General features: G+C 44.7%; 1 protein-coding gene across 2 annotated transcripts in view; it reads left to right on the top strand.

Moving 5' to 3' along the window:
• Window positions 1-27,328, top strand: part of CPNE8 (copine 8) — a 1,123,798-nt gene that overhangs the window by 273,103 nt on the left and 823,367 nt on the right. For both annotated transcript variants that reach the window (XM_078679874.1, XM_078679883.1), the window contains one exon: window positions 16,701-16,747. In XM_078679874.1, the coding sequence (XP_078536000.1) occupies window positions 16,701-16,747 (47 nt within the window). The remainder of the gene's footprint in view (window positions 1-16,700; window positions 16,748-27,328) is intronic.

Raw genomic sequence — 27,328 nt, 5'->3', positions numbered from 1 at the left:
AAATCTCCGTCGGGGGAACGACTTCATGACCCGTCGCCTGGAGGACTTTGAAAATAGGGCGCGTCGCTGCAATGTTCGCCTGGTTGGTGTACCGGAGAACCCTGAACCCCACTCGGTGGATCTCCTGGTTGAGGATCTGGTCTTGAACCATCTGGCCCCTTCTGGTCTCACAAAACTTTTCACGGTGGAACGCGCACATCGTGTTCCAGGGGGCAAAGTCAAGCCGGGAGCCCCGCCGAGACCCATTGTAGCGAAGCTTTTTCATTATAGAGACCGGGACGCTATCCTGCAGGCCTCGCGGGTGAAGGGCCCGGTGGCCTTTGAGAATGCTACGGTGAACTTTTACCCGGACTTTTCCCAACAGGTTCAGAGACAACGTATGGAGTTTCGTGGTGCCAAGAAACGTCTTCGGGATCGGGGCCTACGTTACGCCATGCTCTTTCCCACCAGACTTCGGGTCGAATACAATGAGCGTACCCTTTTCTTTGATCGACCAGATGCTGTTAATGACTGGCTGGACTCATTGCCTGACCGTCCTCCTGAGACTGACTCCGCCGCTCACCCTGGTGGTGCCGAAGGTGGTGTGGAGATCTAAGTGTTCGGCTCTTATGTCTTATTTTGAATACATTCTCAGGAGTGTTGGCCGGCGTCCCTCTACATTGTGATCATTCTGTCTTTCGTTTGTTATTTTTGTTCTTGCTGAGGTCGGGGGGAGGGTGGAACGGAGACCTTTCCTCCTCCGGGGTCTTTGTGTAGAATAGGGGTTCTTGGGCGACAGGCACACTGCAGGTTGGGGTGGCTCTTTAGCTTTTTGCAGGGGTGCAGGGTGGGGGGTGTTTCTCTTCAGTTTGGGGGAGGGGGGTTGGGAAGTTTTTTCTTTTCTGTGTGTTGTTTTCAAGGCGAGTTGCTCCTGTGTTTGCTGCTGTTTCTGATGTCTAGCTCATGGACGAGGGGTCTTGGCTCGGGCGGCTGGGATGGGGGGTAGAGGGTTGAAATTTCTTTCCTGGAACGTTAACGGCCTGGGAGATCGTATTAAGCGCAGTGTGGTCTTAAAATGTATACGACGTTTGTCACCGGACATTGTTTTCATGCAAGAAACCCATTTGATTGGTAATGTTTGTTATGCAATGAATAGATGGGGCTACCGCCTTGTGGCGCACTCGGGGTTTACCTCCGGATCTAGGGGTGTGGGTATTCTTGTTCGAACCTCCCTCCCCCTGGCGATCGATGAGGTGATTCATGATGACCGTGGGAGATATACCGTCCTGGTGGGTAGGTATGAAGGCCGCACCCTATCTCTCTTCAATGTTTATGTTCCCCCGGGGTTGCAGGCCTCTACTTTTACTGACTTGGGCCGTGTTTTGTTAGATCTCCCTGATAGTACTCTCTTTCTGGCCGGTGATTTTAATTCGGTGCTTTCCGGCCTTCACGATCGCCATCCCCCTAGAGATACCCCGCAGGCTCAGCAGTGGTTGGGTGGGTTTTTAGATACCTTTGGCCTTGTGGACTGCTGGCGACTGTTGCATCCTACTCAGCTCCAATTCACCTTCCATTCTGGGGCTCATGGCAGTCTGTCTCGGCTGGATTATTTCCTGATGCCCGCAGCCCAATCGTCGGCGGTTCGTGAGATTTTACATTTGCCGAGGGGTATTTCTGATCACTCGCCGCTCTGGCTTCGTTTCGAGGTTGGGGTAGAGGCGGCGGGCCGAGTGGCTCCCATTAACCCTTGGTATCTTACCTCCCCTGAGACTCGTACCCTCTTGCTCAAGTCCATGGATGCATATTTCCTGGAAAACGAGGGGTCGGTCTCTTCGGCTGTGTCCCTGTGGGAAGCCTTTAAAACTGTGATTCGTGGACAGGCCCTTTCCTTGATTGTTGAAGCTAAGAGGGCTGGGAGGAGGGAGGTGGTGGACCTTGAGGGGGAGATCTCTGCTTTGGAGGACGAGTTGGAATCTGGTGTCACGCCTGAGAAACTCCATGCCCTGGGTCTAAAACAGTTTGCATATAAATCTCTGGTTACTGACGCTGCAAAGGTGATGTTTCGTGAGCAGCAGGGCAGATTGTACGATGTGGGTGACAAGGCGGGCAAACTCCTAGCGTGGTTGGACAAGAAAGAAAGAGTTAATCGTGTGGTGCCCGTGATTCAGTCTGCGAGTGGTGAGAATGTGATTGATCCGACCGCCATTGTTGATCGTTTTGCGGAATATTTCCGTGTGGTATATGCTCCCGTGTCTGTGAGGGATGTTGCCGACTCCCGCCTTCTTCTGCGTGATATCACTTTGCCCTGTGTCACCGACTTGGACCGTATTGCTTTGGACTCCCCTTTTACGAATGATGAGATAGCCAATGCAGTTCGATCGCTCCGTTCGGGCAAAGCATTGGGCCCGAACGGTTTGCCTATTGAGTTGTACAAGTTACGCCCCGATAAGGTGGCGCCGTATCTCCGCGCCATGTTTCTAGAATCTCGTGAGCGGAACATACTTCCTTATGATCAGCGTCTGGCGACAATCGTCGTCATTCCCAAAGAGGGTAAACCGCGTGACCTCTGTTCCTCGTATAGGCCCATATCCCTATTAAATGTTGAACCTAAGGTGTTGGCTAAACTTTTGGCGACCCGTCTCCTTTCGGTTCTCGGGGAGTTGGTCCATCCGGATCAATCTGGCTTTATCCCGCATCGCAACACTGCTCTGAATTTACGTCGCCTCCACGGCGCGCTGGCGAGGGCGGGGCTTTTGACTGAACCGGCCATTTTGGCGTCCCTGGATGCCTCCATGGCCTTTGACACTGTGGAGTGGCCCTATTTATGGGCGACACTTGAGAAATTTGGTTTCGGGTGCGAGTTTATTAGCTGGGTTAGACTGTTGTACGCGGAACCTCTGGCGCAAGTTGTAGTGAACGGTAGAGTGTCGGCCCCCTTCTCCTTGGGCAGGGGTACCCGTCAGGGTTGCCCCTTGTCCCCTCTGTTGTTCGCGCTCGCTCTTGAACCGTTGGCGGCCTGGCTCCGTTGGGAACCGTCCCTTAAAGGTATTCGTTGGGCCCCGGATTTCGAAGACCGCGTCTCGCTTTATGCGGACGACATCCTCTTGTATCTTACTTCTCCTCGCAAGTCTTTATCTGTTTTATTTGACGTTCTTGCGTCCTTTGGCGCTAACTCAGGCCTCGTCATCAACTGGTCTAAGTCCTGTGTATACGTTTTATCTGGTATCTTGCCTCCGTTGCCGAGTAGACTTCCTCTTCAGGTGGTCCTGGATGGTTTCAAATACTTGGGGGTTTTTGTTACCTTGGACCCGTCCCTTCGTTTTGATCGTAATCTCCTTCCCCCGTTGCTTAGGCTCCGTTTGGACGTTGCCCGTTGGCGCAAACTTCCCCTGTCTCCACTGGGTCGGGCGGCCCTGTTTAAGATGATGTCACTACCGCGGTTTCTCTACGCTCTCCAGAATTATTATGATCCTATCCCTAAGACCTATTTTCGGGAGATTGAGAGCCTTCAGAGGCAACTTATTTGGGATGGGCGACCGCGCATTGCTCTCGCGAAACTTTCCATCCCGTGGTACGATGGGGGCATGGCGCTCCCCGATATTAAGAGATACTACTGGGCTTCCCATCTGTCCGCTATTAATCACGCTATGTTCTCGCCGGGTCGTAATCCGGCGTTTGAGATGGATAAACTTCAGCTTCCGGGAGGTGACTTTAACAGAGTGCTCTATTCTCGCTCCGCTGGGCGCCATCTTGTGGGACCTACTTTGACTGCTTTGACGGTGTGGCGTGCTGCGAATGTGAGCCTGGGCTGGGAGGATCGCTTGACGTTGGCGACGCCGCTTTATGCTTCAGAACGTCTGGGCGGTCTTTGGTCTTCCAAGGGTTTTGACCGTTGGGACTTGATTGGGATCTCTAAAATGGGGGATGTATACTCTAAGGGTTCTGTGCGCCCGTTTCAGGCCCTCCAGGCTGACTACGGCCTGAGTAGTCGGGAATTCTTTCGTTATTTACAGATCAGGCACGCTTTGGTTTCGGTGTTTGCTCCTGGTGAGATTCCGCCTGACTCTTCCCCACTTGAAGACCGTATCCTTGACGAACATCTTCCTGATAGCACTATCTCCCTGATCTATAAAAAGTTGATTAACAATCGGACTGACTTATTGGCCCGACTTCGGGAACAGTGGATGGGAGATGGGTTGGAACTTGATGATGAGGATTGGCAATCGGCCCTCTCCTCTCCGAAGGAGGTGGCTATACCGGCTCGACTCCGTCTGGTCCAATTGAAGATCCTTCATCGGGTGTACGTGACGGGACCGCGACTGATGGTGATGGGCTTTTCCTCCGATGGACTGTGTAAGCGTGGATGTGGTTTGCGTGCTACTTTCCTGCATATTCTTTGGGAGTGCCCGATGGTGGCTGCTTATTGGGTGGCTGTGCTTGATCTGATGACTGTGGTGACAGGGATATCCTTGCGTCCGGAACCTCGTCGCTGTCTTTTGAATGTTTGGGAGCCCACGGACTGTTCGGTGGCACAGACTAGATGGGCCACCCTGGGCTATATGATTGCGAAGCGAGATATTGCGCAACTCTGGGGGGCCTCCAGGCCCCCTGCCCTCTCGCAATGGGAGGATAACATGGATTGGTCCATGTTCCGTGAGAAAACTGTCTATGTGGCCAGGGGCAGACCCAGGGCATGGGTGAAGGTGTGGGGTCAATGGAACGAATACCGTGGCGACATTTGTACTCCTCCCCTTGTGGACACTATCGAGATTACCCTGTCTCCTTAGGCTAGCGTTCCCGGAATCTTCATATAGGGACTGAGCTGGTATCTCCGGCTCTCCCCCTTCTTCTTCCTGATCTCTGTGCCCCTCCCCCCTCCCCCCCCCCCCCTCCGAACTCCTTCGTGCTTAGAATATTGCTACTGCACTTCCGTTGCTGTCCCCCCCTTGCGTCCCTTGGGCTGACCTTCAGTGATACACTCTCGCCTTTTTGTATGTTTGTTCTTTCATATATATAAAACCTGTTTTTGTCCTGTATATAATGTGGAGTATTGCATTGTTGATTGACGGTTACCTCTGCGGGCATATATGATATGTGTCTACTCCTTTTTAGCGGCTGGCCCGTGTGGTTGTAGGCCCATCCTTGTACCTTCTTGCTTGCTCAAATAAAGGTTTTAAAAAAAAAAAAAAAAAAAAAAACAACATAAATTAAAAACGCGCCAGCTGGAACGCATCTGGAGACGCGATTACTCCATCTCAGCCAGGCAGACCTATATGGCTGCGCGCAGAGAATACAAAACTGCCATTACCCTAGCTAAAATGGAACACTTCTCCAATAGGATCTCGTCGGCGGTTAACAAATCTAAGGAGGTGTTCAAAGTCATGAATGAACTTACCACAGACGACAGAACTCTCCCAGCCCAGACCCCTACTCAAGAGGCATGTAACACTCTCAACCTCTTCTTTGTGGAAAAGATCACAAAAATCAAAAACTCTATCCCTTCCCCTCCCCAGCCATACCCATCGGACACTTCCTCTTACAACCCCCTGACCCTCACTACCTTTCCTGCTCTGAACCCTATCTCATTAGCGGAACTGGCCACTCGCGTTAAATCCGGCTCCCCTAATGACTGCTGCCCGCCATCTGTTTTGCGGAGTATCTGCCTTAATCTACCAACTGTATTCTTCCCCTACTGAATGGTTCACTCAGCAGTGGCATCATCCCTAGCTCTCTCAAGGAGGCCATCCTAGTGCCCCTCCTCAAAAAACCTGGCGCTGACCCCGTGGAGCCTTCCAATTACCGTCCCATCTCCCTTCTCCCCTACTTCTCAAAATTAATGGAGGCCCATGTCACCCGATGTCTGTCAAACTTTATCGAATCTTCCTGTCATCTTGATCCAAACCAAGCCGGCTTCAGACCTGCCCACTCTACTGAGGCCGTCATTCTGGCAGTCCTGGACACACTCAGGAGCAATGCGGATGCGGGGTTCCCCCAAGCCCTCGTACACCTGGACCTGTCGGCCGCGTTCGACACGGTGGACCATAACATCGTCCTCCACCGTGTCGGACAGGCAGGCATCCAGGGTACTGCTCTTAAGTGGGTCGAGTCTTTCCTGACTGGAAGAACACAGGCTGTCCGCCTGGGCCCCTACACCGCAACAAAACCCCCCACGACCTGCGGAGTCCCTCAGGGCTCCTCTCTTTCACCGCTCCTGTTTAACCTATACCTCCGGCCCTTGATCCACTCTCTTCAGAAATGGGACACCATTGTCTACAACTATGCCGACGATTTACAGATTGTCCTCCCGCTCAATTCACCTCATGCCATCAACACGTTTCACGCAGTTATGATCCACATCCAACATTGGATGAACCGGAACCAACTGAAGCTAAACCCCGGGAAAACTGAGCTCCTTCTTCCTGGGCTCAGCCATGCTCCCTGGGGCCCGCAGTTCTGGCCCTCGGAGCTAGGCCCCTCCCCAGTCCCGGTCATATCAGTGAAGAGTCTGGGAGTGATTATCTTCACCAAACTGTCCCTTAAAGTGGGTGCGGTAATCTCATCTTGTATGTACCAGCTCCGGAAGATCCGTAAAGTTCGCCACTTACTTCCGCCCGCCGCACTTACCCAAGTTGTCATCTCACTTGTACTTTCTCGTCTGGACTTCTCCAATTCCCTCTACTACGGTCTCCCACAATCCCTGCTACACCGCCTTCAGGTTGTCCAAAACCAGGCGGCCCGCCTCATTCATAAAACCCCCAGATGGCAATCGGCCAAACCTCTACTTCATAGACTGCACTGGCTCCCAATAGGCCAAAGGGCAGCCTTTAAGGTGGCCTGCCTCACATTTAAAACCCTCCACTGCTCCGGTCCCGCGTTCCTCAAATCCTTAATTACTCCTCATCGTCCAACTCGCAACCTCCGATCAACCCACCGTCACCTGCTAGTTACCCCGAAAGCTAAAACCAAGAAATTCGGAGGTCGTCTCTTCTCCCACCTGGCTCCCGGGCTTTGGAATCTCCTCCCTCTCTCCATCAAGTCCACCCCTTCCCTCCTGAACTTCAGGAAATTGCTTAAAACTCACCTTTTCCCTTCCCTTGGTTAAAACTCCACTGCTCACGCTTTCAACCTCACTCATTCTGTCTTAAAGCCTTTGGTGTTAGCGCACTCTACAAATTGCACTTAAGATAAGATAAGATAAGATTCATTTTACTCAATGATTACTTTAAACAAAACAATTTCAAAAAATGCTCGTGAATCCAAAGAGGGTTCCACATCCCGTGCTGTTTATTAAAATGGCCCAATGCATTTCGGAAAGTACATTCCTTCTTCAGGGGCATCTAAGAGTAAAAACCAAATTTTAGCTAAACAATTCTATATCGTGCTTTCTCAAAAACATCATTCATTTTATAACCATGTGCTAAATACCAAACAATTTCAACACTTATACCTTCTGTGTTTAAAAACCTTCCCTCTTTACTTTCCTGTCTAGTATTCAGCGCTAGGTGACCCTGTAAATTTTACCCCGCTATGTGCTACACTTCATTGTATACTGCTTAACGCTTACCATGATGAATGGGTCCCCAAGGTACTTAAAATCACGCTCTGCTTCACATTTTCACAGCGTGAACAAACGCTGCAATGGAAGATATTAGTGTTACCCTACGACATGGGTGACCTTAATGCACCCGATTAGGAGTTATATAACAGAGTGGCGCAGGGTGAGCTGTCACTCTTTTGGCTGGATAGTAAGCAAACACTACCACACAAACATCTTGAAAAAGTCGCAGCCATCCCTCACACGCTCTCCTGAACGCTATTTAGGAACCCTACAAGGAAGCAGAACGCTTAAGACTCATTTAGTGAAAAAATGAGAAATGGGAGCGACCCCACACCCAAGAGAAGGGGTACCACAGGTAGGTAAGAAGAAGATTTCTCCTGGAAATTTTTTACACCATGTTCAAGTCAATAATGTTTATGAGTCTCAACTCTACAGCCTTACTTTAAAATTACTGCACAACACCATATCATTCATCATACATTGGGACCCCAATAGTCAGTTATGTGGAACAATACAAAAACACCACTAAATTATAAAAATACACAATCTGCTTTAATAAAAAATGTATATTCAATATAGATCAAAACAATAGTTTAAAAATTCTCATAAGAGACAATTTATACAGTACACACAATATAAAAAAACACAAAAATGTGTCAACATAGACAATCCTAAAAATTAGAGAGCAGACGATGTAACACCTTGTGGTGCGTCGACGCGTTTCGGTGGTCTATGAGTTATTATGTACCACCGTCTGCAGGACAATATGTAAACATAGCTCTCTCCCTACAACAGCAGATATTTCCTAATTAAAAGACAATTAAACAAAACATTATAATGCAATTACAACTCTGTACCTAAAAAAAAAAAATGTTTTTCAATACATCATTCTTTTTACCGCCCCCCATAATTGTAGAGTGCAAGTTGATAACCAGATCCAGACAACGTTTGTAGATGGTGACTTGGTCAAGGTTTGGTACACAAATCATTGTTCACTCGGCTTTGATCAAGGCTCAGTCTTTTCAGGTCATTGTTCAATTGCCTTGGTCTTTCAAGTCATTGCTTAATCACCCTGATGAAGGTCCAGCAGTCAGACCATTGTCCAGATAACCTGATCACAGTGTCAAGGATGTTTACCAGGCTGGGAGTAGGACATGGAAAATGAATCATTTACTCAGGGTGTGAGTGTCTCGTGGCTTTCTGGTTAACTGCAGAGAACAGGGGGGGTTGGGCGTGTGACAGTTCCTGGGCAGAAATGCAGGCTGCAAGATGGTTTTTGTCGTGTCAATTAGAATTTTCCTCAGGCATCAGCAGAAACGACCAGGCGGGTGGTGTGGAAGTGTTTGACACGAGATGGCAATGAAAAAGCAGTGGAGTCATGGTACAAATGATGCCGATCAGAAGAACACTTTTCCTGAAGAGAGCTGCCAAACGTTTTGACTTACCGATGCTCCCTTCTCAACCAAAATCTTTCCTATATGACTTTAAGGAGACTTTCAGGCAATATTTCTGAGCAGTGCCCATTGTTACTTATATCTGGGAGGAAGGCCTCAAAGTCATAAAGGCTCCAGCAACATCAACTTCAGTCCTTCCTCGACTAGAGAAGAAATATAAGGCCCCAGATGACACTCCTTCTTGTCTTGTAGGACACTCAAAGCCTTTTCTGTTGTCTCGCAGTCTGTGTAGAGGAAGTGAAAGAAACTGTTGGCTTCAATAACAGCGCCACCGGATAAAGAAGGCAGATGCCTCAACAATGCAGGGAAGATATTCTCTTCAATGTCAGCACTCATAGTCACAGCTGCCAATGCTCTTGCAGTTTTGGGGCGTTATGATTGTCAAATGTGGTGTGACCTTGTGCCGTACTTATATCAGCTTACAGGGGACAGTAAAACAGAGACTAATGTGATCGTTCTGGAAGGGGAACGGATATCCTCAGATATTATTGATTACACCATTAACATTGCCATCACAGCTTTTAGATTGGTGGCAGGCGCAGCCGTCTTGCGCTGACAAGGCTGGCTCAGGGCTACATCTTACCGACCAGAGGTCCAGAACAAGATCCTTGACCTCCCTTTTGATGGAGAGGCCATGTTCAGAAAACATGTTGATGAGGCCCTTCAGGCTATCCAGATTGATACCGACACTCCAAAGTCGTTGGGGCGCTTCAGTATTGGAAGATGTCCTCTAGGTGAGCTTGAGGAAGGGCTTCCATCATAAAGAGGAGGATACACTCAGCATCAACCACCAGCAGCGTACAGCTGATCTACCCTAAGAGGCAGAGCAGTACCACAGGGAAAGTATTCCTCTCATCTGGAATGTTCTGGCTTTATTCTCTCCTCCTTCACTAGTCAACATAGGGGGGAAAATATTAGCACAACTCCAACACTTGCAGAAACTAACTATGGACCAATGGTTCCTCAACCTCATTCATTCAGGCCATTCTCTAGAGTTTCTCCTCATACTCCATCTCAGTCAACAGTGGTGAAACATCTGCATCTCCTGCTTTTAGAAATCCTCCTAATGCTGGAGAAAGGAGCGATATCATTGGTTCCTGCGTCACAGAGAGGAAAGGGAATTTACTCCTGTTTAGTTTTGGTCCACAGAATATTCAGACAATGGCGACCTATTCTCGACGCGAGGGCTCATAAAACCTACATAAAGAAATAGCCCTTTTGTATGGTCACATTGCAGGACATTTTGTTGCTTCTAAATCCAGGAGATTTCATGTCCACCCTCAACCTAGACGTACTTCCATATTCCCATTCATCTCTCTCACAGGAAATATCTGCTGTTCGCTATAGTCAGAATCCATAATCAATTTAGAGTCTTACTGTTTGGCCTAAAGTCTGCACCGAGGATATTCACAGATGCTTGGCTCTTGTAGCAGCTTTTGTAAGAAAGCAACAGCATCAGGTGTATACCCATTAAGACAAGTGGCTGATCAAAGCACCATTCATCGCCACAGCTCAGACGCCCACGACTGTTGCACAAAACTATTCACCAGATTGGGCCTTACCTTCTATAAAGAAAAATCAGTCTTGCAGCCTTCGAAAAGCAACACCTTTTTAGTGGCAATGCTGGACACGAATCTTAGCATAGCTTTCCCCTCCCTCTCTCTCTCTCTATAGAGAGAGGGAGAGAGAGAGAGGGAGAGAGAGAGAGGGAGAGAGAGAGAGAGAGAGAGAGAGAGAGAGAGAGAGAGAGAGAGAGAGAGAGAGAGAGAGAGAGAGACAGTTAAAGCTGATGTCTCTGGCTCAATTAATCCAAAAAAAGAAACTCTTTTTCAGTTCACCTTTACAAGTCTCTCCTAGGGATGATGGCACCCTGCATCCCTCTTTTTTGTTTCTGCTGTCTCAGAATGCATCTTCTCCAAGAGGAATTAACAGGCAATGTCTGCAGGCGAAGGGAACTTTTGACAATCTATTATCAATTATAGCAGCAATGGTTCAAGCCATATCCTGGTGGACCCAGGGCAGGAATATTTCAATCGGCCTCTTTCCTCACCGCTCCATTTCCACTCTAAATTACCAACAATGCCTCCCTGGATGGATGGGGATCTTCCCTTCAAGATTTGCAAGTCAGTGGCCCATGGCAACAACAACATTGGCACCTCCACATCAACTTAATAGAGCTCAAAGCAGTGCATCTAGCCTTACAGGCATTCCTACCAATAGTAAAGAACTCAGTGTTTCTAGTCTGTACGGAAAACATTACCATGACGCACTACATCAACAAGCAGGGAGACACCAGATCTCGCCTTCTCGCTCCAGAGGCACAGTGCATGTCGCAGTGGGCATTTCACAACAGAGTATCCTCAGGAGCAGAACACCTTCCCAGCAACCAGAACACAACAGCAGACACTCTCAGCAGGCTGATGTTGTCATGCCACAAATAAGAATTTGATTAAACAATTCTCAACAAAATCTGTCTCCAGTGGGGCAAGCTAAGTCTCAATCTTTTTGCAACACCAGAAAACAAAAAATCCCGGTTCTTCACCATCCAGGATCTTGGGGAAATGTGTTTTTAATGGCATAGTCAGGCGTCTTTGCCTACGCCTTGCCTCCAATTCACCTCCTTCCAAGGCTGCGGACAAAGATGAAATCTGAACCCTGCAGAATCATCCTGATAGCCCCATCATAGCCAAGCCAGCATTGGTACACAGAACTCCTGCTTTTGGAGAGGCATCACATTCTCTTGGATCCCAATCCATCCCAGGGCCAGTGCTGCATCAGGATCCTAAATCGCTTCATTTAGCAGCCCGACTACTGAGAACCTTGAGTTTGCCTATCTAAACCTTCCATCTGAATGCAGAGAAATTCTCTCTAATGGCCGCGCACAGATTACTAACAAAACCTATTGATTGAAGTGTAAGCGGTTCTGCGTAGGTGTCGGGAATCAAACATACATCCTTTCTCTTCCTCACCTCATGACATTCTTCATTACCTCCTTCTGTTGGCAAACTCCAGATCGGCTCACACCTCCATGAAAGTCCAACTAGCATCAATATCTCGCATTAGAAGGTGTTCGACATTGCGTTCTTTATGGTTAGCTAGAATTATTAAGCAATTCTTATAGGACTGTTTAGAGTGCTTCCACCAGTCATATCTGCTCCACCACTCTGGCAGTTCAATGTAGTCCTATCACAGCTCATGAGGCACCCATTCAAGCCTATTCACAAAGCTGATCTCAAATTCATCTCATGGAAAGTTGCCCTTCTTTTGGCATTGACATCGCCAGTAGGGTTAGCGTCATTCAGGCACTAACCATACAAGTACTGTTTCCACAGTTTAGGGATGACAGAGTGGTTGTGCACACCAACTTAAAGTTCATCCTAAGGTTCCTTCTGACGTTCATTTAAATGAACCTCTCATCCTCAAAACCTTTTTTTCCACAACCTACAACACCAACTGAAAGTGCTCTTCATTCACTGGATGTAAAAAGATGCTTCAAATTTTATCTTCAGAAAATTAAGACTTTTTGTAAATCTACTCAACTCGTCGTGGTCTATAGTGCTCAAAGAAAAGGTTATCCTCTTTCCAAGCAGAGTATTGCTTTTTGTATTTCCAGTCCCATTCAATATAGCAATCAAGCAGTAGGAAAGCCACTTTAGGCTCCAATGCACACTCATTCTACCAGAGTCATTTCAGCATCAACCGCTCTGTTTGCTGCAGTACCGATCCTGGCCATCTGACAAACAGCTACCTGGAAAAGCGCACCGACCACCACCAGGCATTACTGCTTGGATTCTACGGTCCACAACGACACAGGAGTAGGCCAGGCGGTGCTACATAATCTTTTTCATTGAGGGTAAGCTTTCTCCTTTTCCCCTCCTTCCTTTTTCACTAAAGTATGTACATTGGTTCCCCAATACTGTATTCTTTTTCTTGTATTTGATATCCTTATTACATTTAAATGGACGTTAGCTTGTTTTAAAAATATGTTAAAACAAGATATTATAATCAATATTCTAATAGTAATAATCAAAGAGCAAATGCATGCAAAAGAAAGAGTTATTGAATCAATGTGCTCTTAACTGATATGCAATCTGATTCAAGCATGTGAATCTATGAAAGTTCTAATACTGGAGTAAGAAAATAAGTTACTTATCTGTAACTGTAGTTCTACAGTATTGGAATCTTTCATAGAATCACATGCAACCCACCCTCCTCCCCTGGGAAGCTCACTTTACTGTTTTTAGGTCTCGCCTGAGCCAGTGCATGCGCTGCACTGCGAGACATTTAGTGTGTGGGTTTTCAAAGTGCTACCACAGATTTTGCTCTGGCATACAGCGTGCGGTTACGCGCACAAATACGAACAGAGACCCCATATGGTTTTCCTCTCTCTCGTCATGGTGTGCGCACACCACTCGCCAGACGTGAGGCTGTAGCTGCTTTTACGAGCAGCGCCGACGCGCGTGCGTGCACCACTCGCGTGCTTTTTAAAATGTTCTTTTAGCGCGCGCGCGCACAGAAAGTAGAGTCCAACAGCAGCACCCGGTTTCATCGATGGGCGGCACCGCCAACCTCCTTGTGATGTGCCCCGCTTTGAACTCCGCACAGAAGTGACTCACCATGAGTTGCTCACTCCATTAGGGCTGCGCCCATTATGGGTTAACTTCCACCTTACAGACGTGCCTCACCTTCGGTTCATACGATTAACAAAATGAAATAAAAATTTAGTATTCATTCAATTTTGTTAAAACGTTTTTAATGCTGCTACAGTCCAACACGAAAACGTGGAACTGAATACTTTCAAGATCAGTAAAGTTATTTAACGCCACAACTCTGCATTTCAATCCTCTTTCTCGTTGTATATCGGTCTGGTCCATCATACTAGTTTTAGAGATGCGATTGGCTTTTAAAGAAACTTCCGCCTACTGCCAAATTCCCAGTTCCATTGCGTATTAACGTACGGTTGCTGGGCGAGAGGGATGCTATGTTCTGTGTGAGTGGCTTTTCTGGACTGCGTAATGACATTGGACATGGAGCCACTGCTACAGGCGTGGAGCTGTTTCCGATGCTGTAAATTTCAGCGGTGCGCCCAGCTTTGCAGAGAGGTTCTGGAGACCACACCCTATGACCAGGTGCAGGGGCAGTTTTGAGTTCATTTCAGATGAGGGTACTCCGTAAACCCATCCGCAACTAAGAGGGCTTCCCTACGTCCAAGTACATGGATCAGTGTGTTCAAGGTGTGCATACCTGTGTGGCCTTAGTGTATGCATTTTATACAGGTCAACTGAAAAATCCCAAAGATCCCCCTTGCTTTGGCTGCTTCCTAGTGATGGAAAGTACCTGAGCTCGCGTGTCCAGCTACAGGCGGTCTGCCAATGTCTAATGATGCTGGATCTTTTGCTCCTGGTGATCATGTTGGGCTTGTAATTAAGGTTTTGTTTATCATGCAGTTTGCCGTCTTCGATCTAATCACGTTATTTTCATTGCCATCCGATATTTGGTTGAGCTTCTCTTTAGAATATCGTTGTTATTAATAAGCATTCTTATAGTTCACAGTCTATTCTGGGTCCAATTATAGAAGTATTGCTAAAAACGAGCATTTTCAATGCCAGTAGGTCTGACCTAAAACTGAAACAGGCTTATCACCCACTAATGAGCTTTCACTCTTTCTTGCACTCATGCATTTCATCAATCCATTGAAACCGTTTGCATTTATTCATCTGCAATAAAACGGACACACAAATTCCCACAAGGATATGGATTGAAAAGTAGAAAAAAGAAAATGTGTCACCACCTAAACTTGGCGCACATATGCTTGCAATACAAAATGACAAATGTGGCAGATGACTGTCTTGAATTTGTATTGTACATTGTGTATCATTATTTTAAAGTGCCATCATAGCTTCTATATTTAGAAGCAATGTTTTGGACATCTTTGAGCATTAAACAATGATAAGTTATGCACAATAGTATTCCAAGGCAGCTGCTTAGTCATCATCGCACTGGGCTGTCATCTTTAAATGCTAAAGTGTATGGTCATCACTATTGTACTAAGCCAAGGTGGCCAACGTAATACTGCTAAACAGAGTATATTGGATTGGTAAAATAATTAGACACTATGGACAATATCATTGTAAAGTGGCTTCAAAGTTTAGAAATATTGGCAGCACAAGATGCAGCACACTGGAGATTAAATGAAGGGCAAGCAGGCAGCCCGACAGGACAGTCTGGCGAGCTGCAGGTTGCTCAAAATACAAGTACAGCAAGATAAATGAAAGGGTATTTATAAAAGAAAAGAAAAAAATGGAAATCTAAAGGACTGTCCACTTTCCCAGACAATGAAGTAAACTAATTTTCAGACAGGTGTGCACTTGTTACCACGACAAATGCTCTTGCTCACAGGGCAATAGAGCCTGTGGCAGAAATGAGTAACACAAGTGCCCGAGGCAGTATGCTGTCATGGGGGGAAGCAGTGTAATGATGACACCTGAACAGACAAAAGATGGCTAGCCAAAAGACCCTCTCTGTATGTTTATGTATTTGGAGTTTTTGTTATGTTTACAAGGGTCTGGCAGACACCACTGCACTTACATGTAACAAAGATTACCATCTCCCATCCTTGTATCCCTCTTCCTTACCCTAACCTCTAGCCACCATCACATCACGAGTGCAAATGTAAATGTTAAGCACCCAGAATAATGTGCTGCATGGCTAAAAACTTATAAGGTTCCAAAGGCGAGACTAATTGGCTATGCCAATGCTTGTTCTGAGGTCTATCTCCTACACTTGTGCTTTGAAAATCTGAAGGGCTGGAGCTTCCCTCAGGAGTGTTTTAGAGGGTAGGGCATTCTGAATTATTGAAACCTATATTTGGTTTCTTTTAACAAACAACTGGGCTATGTTACAAAATGAAAGGGGCCTAGGACCTTTTTTCTAGTTTCTGTTAACATTATATTGCTTTTTAATGTACGGGGGACTCCCATCTAGATGACAAGGACTGATTCAAGCGTGTGAATCTATGAAAGATTCCAATGCTGGAGAACTACAGTTACAGGTAAGTAACTTATTTTCTTTCCCAACTTATGGGTGGGTTAAGTGGCTGGAATCTGAGATACCGGCTCCTTGGCATCCCTGCAACTAAATCTGTAGCCCTCTTAAGGAGTGGTTAAGATTTAACGGAGTAACAATATGCCTGAGGTTACATAGCATGTAGTGATCATCAAAGAACTTTTATACACCCCACCATCCATTTGGACCACTATTTGCTAGCAGTGATTGTTTTATCTTGCTCTCCTTCTCTTCCCTAACCCATTAATAACTATGCACCACACCACAAACCTCAGTAAGCCACACCAAATCCCCGGTTTTTACCTCATTAACCCAAGTTTACAGTGGATTGTTCAACCTAGCTACTGATCGGATTGTACTGACACTGTGGCGAGTTAACCATTCCCAACACATGCTCTGTAACCAGTAAGAGAAATGTCTGTGCATTTCCAAACATCTTGCATGATCATCTTTATAATAATGGTCTTAATAATGCTATGGTTCCTCAAAGCATAGTCATTCTGTGAGTACTACCTGCTGTGAGATCAGGACTTGCAATATGTGTTCAACAAGAATTGTACCTACGTTTTCTATGTTCCTATGGCGTGTGAGTGCTTTTGGTGTTCCTGCTGACAAATAATAATAATTCATTGACTTTTTTGCAGTGTGTGTATTGTATACTCAGGCTATTGGAAACAAAGAATGGAGAGAGGTATGTACCATTTTCAGATCCATATGTGCTATAATATGCAATAGTTATTTTCTAGAATTCTATATTAAGGGTCTTTCTAAGCTCAGAAGTGCCACGTTTTACCTCTTGATAGTATATTATTTCTATTTTCATGACGCAGCAGAACTAACACTATTGGTTTAGTTCTGTTTTAGTAGAGCTATAATGGGCTTGTTATTTTGTGTTATTTGATATTGGGCTATTTGGTTAGCTATTGGGTAATTTCAAGGTCTAAAGCATCTAATGCAAAATAAGATGGCTCAAATTGTTATATTTTAATGTTGTTTTATGGATGACTCGTAAAAATATGATTAATGAAACATACATTTGAATACGTAGTTTTTTATGATTATGTGACAAATAAACACACCCAGGCAAGACAAAAAGAACTGGCAACGTTCAAGTAAAGGAAAGTAGTGAAGCACTAAAATAGCATGAAAGATTTAGTTTAATACATTTGATAAAAAGTCATGAAAACATTCATTGATATAATCAAAATTGAAAAAAAACAACAGTAAAAGAGTTACTTCAATAAATATACACAATATCTAATAATGATAGTGTTCCCAGTGGTACATAGAAGAGATTAATTTTGTCTGTCTACGCGTTTCGACACTGTGAGAGTGTCTTCATCAGGACAATGTCTTCTGATAACTACAAATAGATAAACAGCGTTTTAAAATAATGTCTATATGTTTACACAACCTTCTATACTTTTTTCTTGAACATGTGAAGCCAGAGATCTGATCATTGATCACGATATACCACTTATGAGTTTAGCCTTACAATTTATGCAACAGCAATGTACATTTGGATAATGCATTTTGCATTTAATTATACAACAGGCAAAATAAGAAGAAAGATAAATATTTGAAGAAAACAAAAGAAAAAAAATGAAGTAGCGCAAAGTGCTAAAGAATGGATACTGGTGCTGCTATACAGGGGCGTCTGTCAATGTGGGTGTCTACTCTAGCGTTTCAGAGTTTATATTTTTAGCCTATTTACATGCATTATAATGGGTCACAGAGAACACTAGTACAAGATAGAGAAGAGAAGCAGTTGTTGACTAGTACTAGGCAGGCTGTTTTTATGCAACTGATATTTCTATTAATTGTCGGGGCTTACCTTAAGGTCATAAGGAAAAAACAGACTTGATCGTCAGTCCAAACAGAGTTTATCACAGGGACCTCTATTTTTCTATTGGAACATTTAAAAGAAGGCAGGAAACCCAATTGTAAGTGTATTGATTAAGGCAGAAATTATGCATTTAATGAGAGGCCCTAGTTTAAATAGGGATGCCTGAGGTGCACCTGTGTGGACTCGTAAAAATATGATTAATGAAACATACATTTGAATACGTCGTTTTTTTATGATTATACATAATTATCACTAAACTCTGTCACTAATTAAAGAGACAACCTTATCTCTTTTATGGATCAGTTCCGTTTCTTGAGTTTCAGAGACACAAAAAACAAAAGAAATAAAACAAATATCTAAATCGATAACCAATAACCTGTAGGCCAGTGTGCTCTATCTTGCGTAACAGAAACAAGGAACAACCCTACCCATGAACCAAACCCCTTTCTCCCCCCTTGCCCTCCCGCTCACATTCCTATAGTGAAACAATTGGTAACTCGCTGGCTATCCACCCAGCTGTAGAGACCAAAGGATATCAGTGAGTTGTTCCCAAAGTGTCCACCCCATTTGCCCATCAGCATCTGCTTTCAGAGACTCCCTGAATAGTGATATCCGATGTAGCAATTCAAGATAGCTTGGGCATGTCAACTGATTGAATTCAAATGATAGGAGACTAATTTAAGGTGCCCATAACTCCTGGTATGTCTCTGCATTAAAAGTTATCTTTTCCGCATCTTATGTTGCCAGGCTGGCTGGGTTGGAATCCTGTCTGATCCCCACAAGAAGAGGATTGCCTGCTGTGCCACCCACTGTGCTAAAGCAATGTGTTAACCCTTTGGAGATTTTAACGAATGATGGTAATTGAATGCAACTGAGTATAACATAAACTGGGAAGTGGAGTCAATCTCAGGCAATTCCATACCAAATATAGTAGTGAGCTGGTATCCCCACAGACTAGCTAGCACTCCTTGCTATGGTCAGGGCACCATTTTTGGACATGGGCATGGTACCACAGTGTAGCTATCTTGATGGTTGTTTATTTACTAGAAGTGTTGTGTGCAGTGTCGTGTGCGTGGTAGAAAATATCCTCCCACTCCTTGTACGTGAACATCCAACCTAATTTTGAGTCCCAACATTTCTGACCTGAATTTTTCTCTTGTGATGGGGGCAGTGCTAATAGAGTGTATAGTTTAGACATTAAACAGCTGGTTTTATCTTTCAGGTAGATCAATTTCTCAAAGTGCCTGAACTCTGTTTGTGTGTGTGGTCTAACGGAGGGGTGAGATACCCACTGTCTACTCTGAAGATATTGTATGCAATCTGATTCTAGAAATCCGTATCAGCTTTCAGTCTGTTGAATGGGAGAGTCACTTCTGTATCAAAAAGTCTGATTCTCTTGCAAACAGTTTGTTGTAAGTGTATGAAGCTGTTAGGATGTAGGCCCACGGTAAAGTCTGGGTTATCGAAAATCGGTGTCATCGAGGATGGATGGGATGTTAACTTCCTGTGGACCACTACTCTGTCCCAAACTGCCAGGGTGGCTCAAGAAACAGGTGCAGTGTTTAGACTCTGTGTCCTATGTTTCACATGCAGCCAAGGAACCTTCCAGATATGTATGCCTGCATTGCCTGGTCCATAAAGCATCAGTGTTACTCCACTTCCGCGTGGCCCCACGCCACCATGTAGTGCATCTACACTACTTAATAATATTGATTAATATTGGATATACCAACGCGCCCCTCTCTGCCACCAGTCTATGGATCAGCTTATGTTGTATAAGTATTTTGTCTTATCCCACAAATATTGATTAATTTCTTTCTGCAGTATCTTCAAAGAGTTGTGTGGAGTTGTCAGTGGAACAGACTGGAACAATATTAATACTTTGGGCAGGACAGTCATGTTTAGGGATGTTATACGACCCAACCAGAAGAGTCAATACTGGTGCCATAAGGCTAGATCAGATTTGATGTGTTTGTGGAGGAAGAGATAATAGATAATATATGTGTCTGTGGTTGTAGGTGCAATTTGTAGACCTAAGTATGAGATAGACGTTTTGGCCCAGGTAATGGGGTATTGAGCATCTAGTTAGAATTGATTGAGGGGGTGGTAACATTTTGGACCTGTGATTTCTGTAGGTTGACCTTAAGACCCCATATACATCCAGATCGTTAGAGTTCATCTACCGGGACTGGCAGTGAATTGAGAGGATCCCTTAAGGCCACAGTTACATCATCAGCGAAGGGGCTGATGGTATGAGTATCGCCTCCAAAGTGAACCACTATGATTAGCAGGTTATCTGTTGCATGCTGGGCCATCAACTACGTATAAAGCGCAAACAGAAGCAGAGATAGCAGACACCCCTGTTGCTTCCCCCTCCTTATGTGAAAGGAGCCAGAGGAGAAGCTGTTCACCTGCACCACCGCTCTGATAGAGCTGTATCCACACAGGATCCAGTGGCAAAACTTGTCGCCAAAGTGTTTCAGGGTAGCAATCAAGTATGGCCAGTAAACACCTTATCTGATAGAGACTTCTAGTTGCAGATTCCTTACCTTTGAATTTCCCAGGCGTCAGGCTGGATCTGGAAACTTTTGCTGAGCAATACCCCTTGCGCACGACATTAGGTGGCTCCATTTGGCTACGCGTTACGTCGTCAGCGTCGGTTATGATGTCCCGGTGCCTATATAGGCACCACCCAGGCGTGTGGATGTCAGTTCTTTTCTTTCCGTGCCAGTTAAGTGCTGATCTGGGAAGAGCGACAACCATACCGCTTTTGACAACCTTTTTCTCTACTTTGGTTGAAATTTGTGACATTTGACTTCGTGTGCGAGGGATGTCCGGTAGAAAGACAGGTTTTAAACCTTGCGGGACATGTTCTCGCATGATGTTGGTCACCGATCCCCACCACATATGTCTGTGGTGTCTTGAACGCGATCACGATTCAAAGTCGTGTTCAGACTGTCGGGCGATGGCCCCGAAGACCTTGAGGGAGTGAGTGATGAAGTTGCTCGCGACCGGTAGTCCACACCGTCAAGCAAGACTCCGAGGAAGAGAAGGTCGCGGGACCACTCATTTCTGACCTGAATTTTTTTCTTGTGATGGTGGCAGTGCTAATAGAGTGTATAGTTTAGACATTAAACAGCTGGTTTTGTCTTTCAGGTAGATCAAATTCTCAAAGTGCGTGAACTCTGTTTGTGTGTGTGGTCTAACGGAGGGGTGAGATACCCACTGTCTACTCTGAAGATATTGTATGCAATCTGATTCTAGAAGTCCGTATCAGCTTTCAGTCTGTTGAATGGGAGAGTCCCTTCTGTATCAAACATGTGTCTGATTCTCTTGCAACCAATTTGTTGTAAGTGTATCAAGCTGTTGGGATGTAGGCCCACGGTAAAGTCTGGGTTATCGAAAATCGGTGTCATCGGGGATGGATGGGATTTTAACTTCCTGTGGACCACTACTCTGTCCCAGACTGCCAGGGTGGCTCAAGAAACAGGTGCAGTGTTTAGACTCCGTGTCCTATGTTTCACAGGCAGCCAAGGAACCTTCCAGATATGTATGCCTGCATTGCCTGGTCCATAAAGCATCAGTGTTACTCCACTTCCGCCCCACTCCACCATGTAGTGCATCTACACTACTTAATAATATTGATTAATATTGGATATACTGTAGTGTGTTTATCTAGGTACCCATATTGATACTCCTATTTCTGACCCTTGTCCGGTTATTAATTCACTAATGTCCATACACCGGCACAGAAACCCGTCTTCAGATTAGGTCATAGCGCATGCTGTCACATTAAGCAAGCACTATCCCTTCAGCCCCCTAGAAAGCACACAGAGTTCTCAAAACAAATCAAACCTCCAACAGACCTGGGGAATCCCCCGCCATTGTTTTGATTTCGCTCGAGAACTCCTGCAAAGAATGTAAGAACGACCAGTCCTTATGACATTCTTGCTGACGTCTTATGTCCATCCTTACATCAAACACGGCACCTTTCAGGTATAAATATACCCACGCTGCCCTAAGCTAAGACACGGTGGTGACGAGCTTGGAGCAGCGCTACTTGCTGGAGAGCCCAGCTGATGCAGAAAAGCCCACGGACGCTGCCCCTCCCTTTTGACGCACTGAGAGAGACGCTGCCTTTTCTCCTGCCGAGAAATCCAGCCTCCGGCGTTTCCAGCCACCCTCGCGGGTAACTGGGATATCGAGTCCTGAGACAGAGATACCAACCCTCCAGCCTTCTAAATCCCAGGTACTGAACTGACTAACCCCTTACAGAGAATTCTCGAGTCAGATTCTTGGCAACACAAACTTAACTTAAACTGCTACTTACTTACTCCCTCCCAAGTATTAGGCTTAGGTCAGGTACACCGGGGTAGGCGTAGTTAGAAGCACCAGTTGAGAACGATTAGTCAATGTATATATGTATGTATATCTTTTATCCATTTTAAGTATCATATGGCTAAGAAACCATATAAATGCTTTTACAGTATTATTTTATAATCCTGTTTTTACTGTATGCACTTTACTTAACTATAAGTATTGCAATCATAGCGATTCATTTCTCTTGTATGAGAAAAGAGACTGATCAATAAATAACATCTTTTTATTGAAGCACACCCATCTCTTATTTCTCTACAAACTGGTGAAACTAAGAATGCACGTACTGACTGAGTAAAATAGTTGTCTTTTGTTTTCACACGACTCTAGAGATATACTCTTGATTAGGGGAGAGCAAAGTTGTCATGTTCTATGGTTGTCAGAAACTAAATCCCTTCTTGTCTATCCAGGGAGGTTAAACTCCTCCTTGCCTATTCAAGAAAGTTTCTAGTGAACTCTGAGCTAGCTGGCACACATAACTTTAAGTCTAATATCGTCAGTAGAAGACCTAGTTAACCACAGTCCTACGTCTATACTATTGAAGATATTATTCCAATGCGCAGAGCCTATAATAGGAACTACACTACATGGCGCCCAACAGTTTGGATAGGCGATAAATCTAACGCAAGACATTAGAGTAACTCAGTCGTGCTTTTTCACACAGACCCTTTTTCCCATAAAACTCCAAAGACGTCTGGAGTGGGTGAAAGGTTAAATCCGCCAAACTTAGTAGGAGGAGACTCCTATGTATGGTTTTTGGTTTATTCAACGTTGAAGGATACAGTGTTCCAAAATATTGTGCATCTAATCTTTGTTTCCGTGGAAACCTGATCTGCAACAAAAAACCTTCCTGTCAGTAAAATGTCAGACAATGAAGAAGAAAGGGAGGCAGCTAGAATAGCAGCTCAACTCCTAGCGGAAGACACAAGTCTCGTACAGCAAGACCCGGATGCAATACTCATCCCGGTCAGCATAAGGAAAACTATAACGTTAAAACTTATAGAAAATGGACTGACACCAACAAGAGGTGGTACAGTCATATTCGTAATTGAGGCACACGAATATCGGCAGACAGAGGTATTCTATTCATGGATAAATTTTCCAGCAGAAAACGCTGTAACAAAGGAGTTCCATTATTACAAGATAGAGGAACCTCCGGATGAGTACACCCCTTTCGAGGAGGTGGAAATACGACTCAAATACCAAGAGCACCTGCTCTGGTTTAAAGGCGCCCTAAAACATAATGATCACATCACCAGGCTCGGTCCACTAGGTAGACCAGGAGCAACGTGGCCGGTTCTAGCCAGCTACACACCACATCCAGACATTGAAAAAATGTCAATACCAGAACTTTTAACACAGTTAAAACAACTGATTAAAATACACAGACAACTAGTCCAATATGTAATGCGGACTTCAACAGTCCAAACAGCTATTAAAATTCCACAGCTGGCCACTCATCAGGGGAACACAAATAAAATCACACCACAGAACATACAGTCCTGTCTAGGTAAAGTACCCATTAAAAGGGAACAAATTCCATTCTGGTTAGCACAGAAAATAACTCAAATAGAGGCGGTATTTCCAGATACCACCCCTGTGGAGAAACACAGAATTCTGACTATCTGTTTCCCAATGGGGATCGCACCACATGTGGAGGACTGTGACACTTGGGGTACAGTCTTTGCTTCCATTTACACAAAAACACATGGTGTTCCGTCCATGGCGGTAATACCAGGGGTGCTAAAACAGATTCAAAATGAATACGGTCCAGAACCTGCTTTAACTCTGGGTATGAAATTACTGAAAGACTTCAAGCAGGTCTCGGCAATATTACTAGCAAACATAAAAGGGGAAGCAGCAAATGTGGCGATCCGCCAAAGATTGAAGGAAACAGATATAGCAGACCAACCATTTGAACTTGCCAGAATCATAGAAAAATCCTATGAAGAACTAGGAAGAGATAGTTTGGGTGGAAAACCAGTGAAACCCCAACTAATAGAAAATCCTGAAAAGGTATTTATTAAAAATAATCTAAACACTTCAAAAAAGAACTGGGATGGAAATAAACAATCCACTCCCAAAGAAAAAAGATTCCAGTCCAGAGGAAGGTCTCCTCGGCGGAGAGAAAGATCTCCGGACCAAGGACACAAGTCTCCCCAGAGGGAGCCCTCTGAGAAAAAATACTACCTTAGAAATAGGGATAATTTGAAGAAACCTGATGGATATCAAGATATTGATACACGTCCCTCTCGATCTTTTCAGACTTCCTCGCAGAAATCGGAAAGAAGAGGACGGTCAGAACACAGGGAAGAGCACGTCAAGTCCAAAGACAAAGAACCTGCTCATCAAAGTAAAAAGTTACACTTTCCAAAGAAGAAGGTAGCCAGCATTAAAATAATCAAACATGCCGAGGATCCTGAGGACTCAGCTGAAAAACGGAGAGTGGGCTCAGACAATGCTAGACAGCGCAGCAGAAGTGAGCATAGCTCGCAAGATCCTGATGAATCATCTGGAGACAGTGGACACGAATGAGTACATTCAAGTGGAAACTGCAGATACCAGAGTTAGCAAACCTCATAAAATATATGAAATAACTTTACATATAGAGGGAGATAAGACTAGGAAAATAAGGGGTCTATTTTGGGATAATCTCTCCAAGGGCTATGACATCCTCCTAGCTGAAAAAGACTGGCCACCAGAGTTTGTCAGGGAGTGCCCTCATGGCGAAGAAATGATTATGCCTGCCTTCTCAAATCATATTCCAATTCATAAAAAATATACACTTGCAAGAAAGTGGGCAGTAGCCCAGGCTCCTGCGCTATATAAAAATCATGTGGGATGGGATGAGGACTCTCCTCCTCACAAAATCCTGTTAAAATCTCAACCAACTGCACAAAGACAGTACCCAATTAAGCAAGAAGCTAAAAAACAGGTCAGGGAGATTTTAGATCAACTTGAATACCAGGGGGTGATTGAAACTTGCACCTCACAAATGAACAATCCTTTGTTTCCTGTCTCCAAACCAGATGATTCATATCGTCTAGTTTTGGACTACAGACACCTTAACTCATGCTGCAAAACGTTTGCAGTACAAAACTCACACAGTGCCGCACTAATGAATAGCATAGTGCGCAAAAAATACAAAACAACATTAGACATCTCTAATGGATTCTTTTGTCAAAATATAGCACCTGAAAGCAGATATGTGACCGCTTTCTCAATAAATGGCTCGCAGAAAAAGTTCTGTCGTTTGCCCCAAGGGTTCAAGAACAGCCCAGGATTATTCTCAGCGAGGGTAACAGAGTTACTACAAATGTATGATGATGAGGCATTATCTTATGTCGATGACATCTATCTAACAGACGATGACTTGGATACTCACTTGAAAAGAGTGAACACCATAATACTTGGGTTCGCAGCAGAGGGTTACAAATTCAACTTCAAGAAGTCAAGAATTGCCCATCTGACTGTCCTATTTTTAAGATATGAATTATCAAGTGAAGGCAAAAGCCTGGCTGACAATTTCCTAGAGAAATGTGCTGTAATCCAAGCACCTAGGACACTGAAAAACTTGCAATCAATTCTAGGTTTCCTGAATTTCGGAAGAACTTACATTATAAACTATGCAGAGAGGGTTAAACCTCTCTATGACCTAATAAAACCAGATTTAAAAAAAAATCAATTGGACTCAAAAACACACAGACATTTTGAGATCTTTACAAACAGACATGTTAGTTAAAACAAAACTGCAAACACGCGATAACACACGCAACCTTGTGATTCGAGTCATCCCAGGAAGATGCGGATTCACATACCTAACCTCTAATGAGGGAGAAAAGGTACCAATAACATACAAATCACATTTGTACACAGAAGCTGAAAAAACATTCAGCATTAAGGAAAACATTGTTCACGCGGTTCAAACAACTGTAGCAAGAGAAAGATACCATGCTGACGGCAGACAGATTACAGTCAGAACAGCAGAATCGGCCTTTGAGGCATTAACAAGCCCATGTAATTTACCTACAATGGCACTAAATCCAAAATGGATACAATGGGAAGATTCTCTTGGTACAGACAGAGTGAAATACTATTTTGATCCAGAGATTACAAAATTAAAAAATCTAGAATATGAAAGAGAATATCCTCTGCCAATCGACATTCTGCCCATACGACAGTACGCCTGTGTAATACATACAGACGGACATGCTCAACCCTCAGTTTGGGGAGAAGAAGCTTATAACGCAACATGCGAGATTACAAAAAACGTGTGGAAACAGAGGTAAATTAAAACCTCTGTTTGCAAAAACACACTCAGTGGAAAATAATTCAGAACAACAAACTGAAATAATAGCATTAAAAATGGCGCTAGATAATGCGGATCGCGAATTCCCGACACTAATAGTGTGCGATTCATATTACTGCGTCAAATCATACAATAACGACTTGCAGAAATGGGTTGAAAACGGGTACAAAGATGACACAGGTGCCACAATAAAGCAAAAATCGCTTTGGGAACAAATAGTTCTTTTAAAGAAAGAACTACCTAAGACTCACGTGATACACTCACTGAGTCATCAGCATGATGGCGTTCACGTTGCAGGGAATTCATTGGCTGAGACAGCCACAGCGGAAACAACTAAATCGGCTTCCGTAGCTACAAAAAAGCGTTCAGTAAAATACATTGACGGGGAAACAATGCTGGCGGTAAAAACGTCATCAAGAGGCGACTGCTCAGCGCTACCCCTCATGTATCCACTCAATTATACATACATAATCGATGCAAACTCCGTTCCTTTTGCTCGAATCCCTGGAGTGGGGGATAGAGTGATTCCAAACATGGACAGGAGAGGCTTGTTAATAGCAGACGCACATATGGGTGAGGGTCTTAGACACCTTACACTTGAGGATTCTCTAGAAGAATTACAATCAACATACTGGTGGCCAGGAATGAGCCTGCAACATCACATATTTGCAAAAAACTGTCCAGACTGCAACAGAGACCGCAGTGGTGACCGAGACGGTGTATTGCCATGGCGTTTCACC

Source organism: Lissotriton helveticus, chromosome 1_1, assembly GCF_964261635.1.
Source record: "Lissotriton helveticus chromosome 1_1, aLisHel1.1, whole genome shotgun sequence".
In the NCBI taxonomy this organism is placed as follows: Eukaryota; Metazoa; Chordata; class Amphibia; order Caudata; family Salamandridae; genus Lissotriton; species Lissotriton helveticus.
Note: the sequence above shows the minus strand (reverse complement) of the source record. Positions and strands in the feature narration are given on the sequence as shown.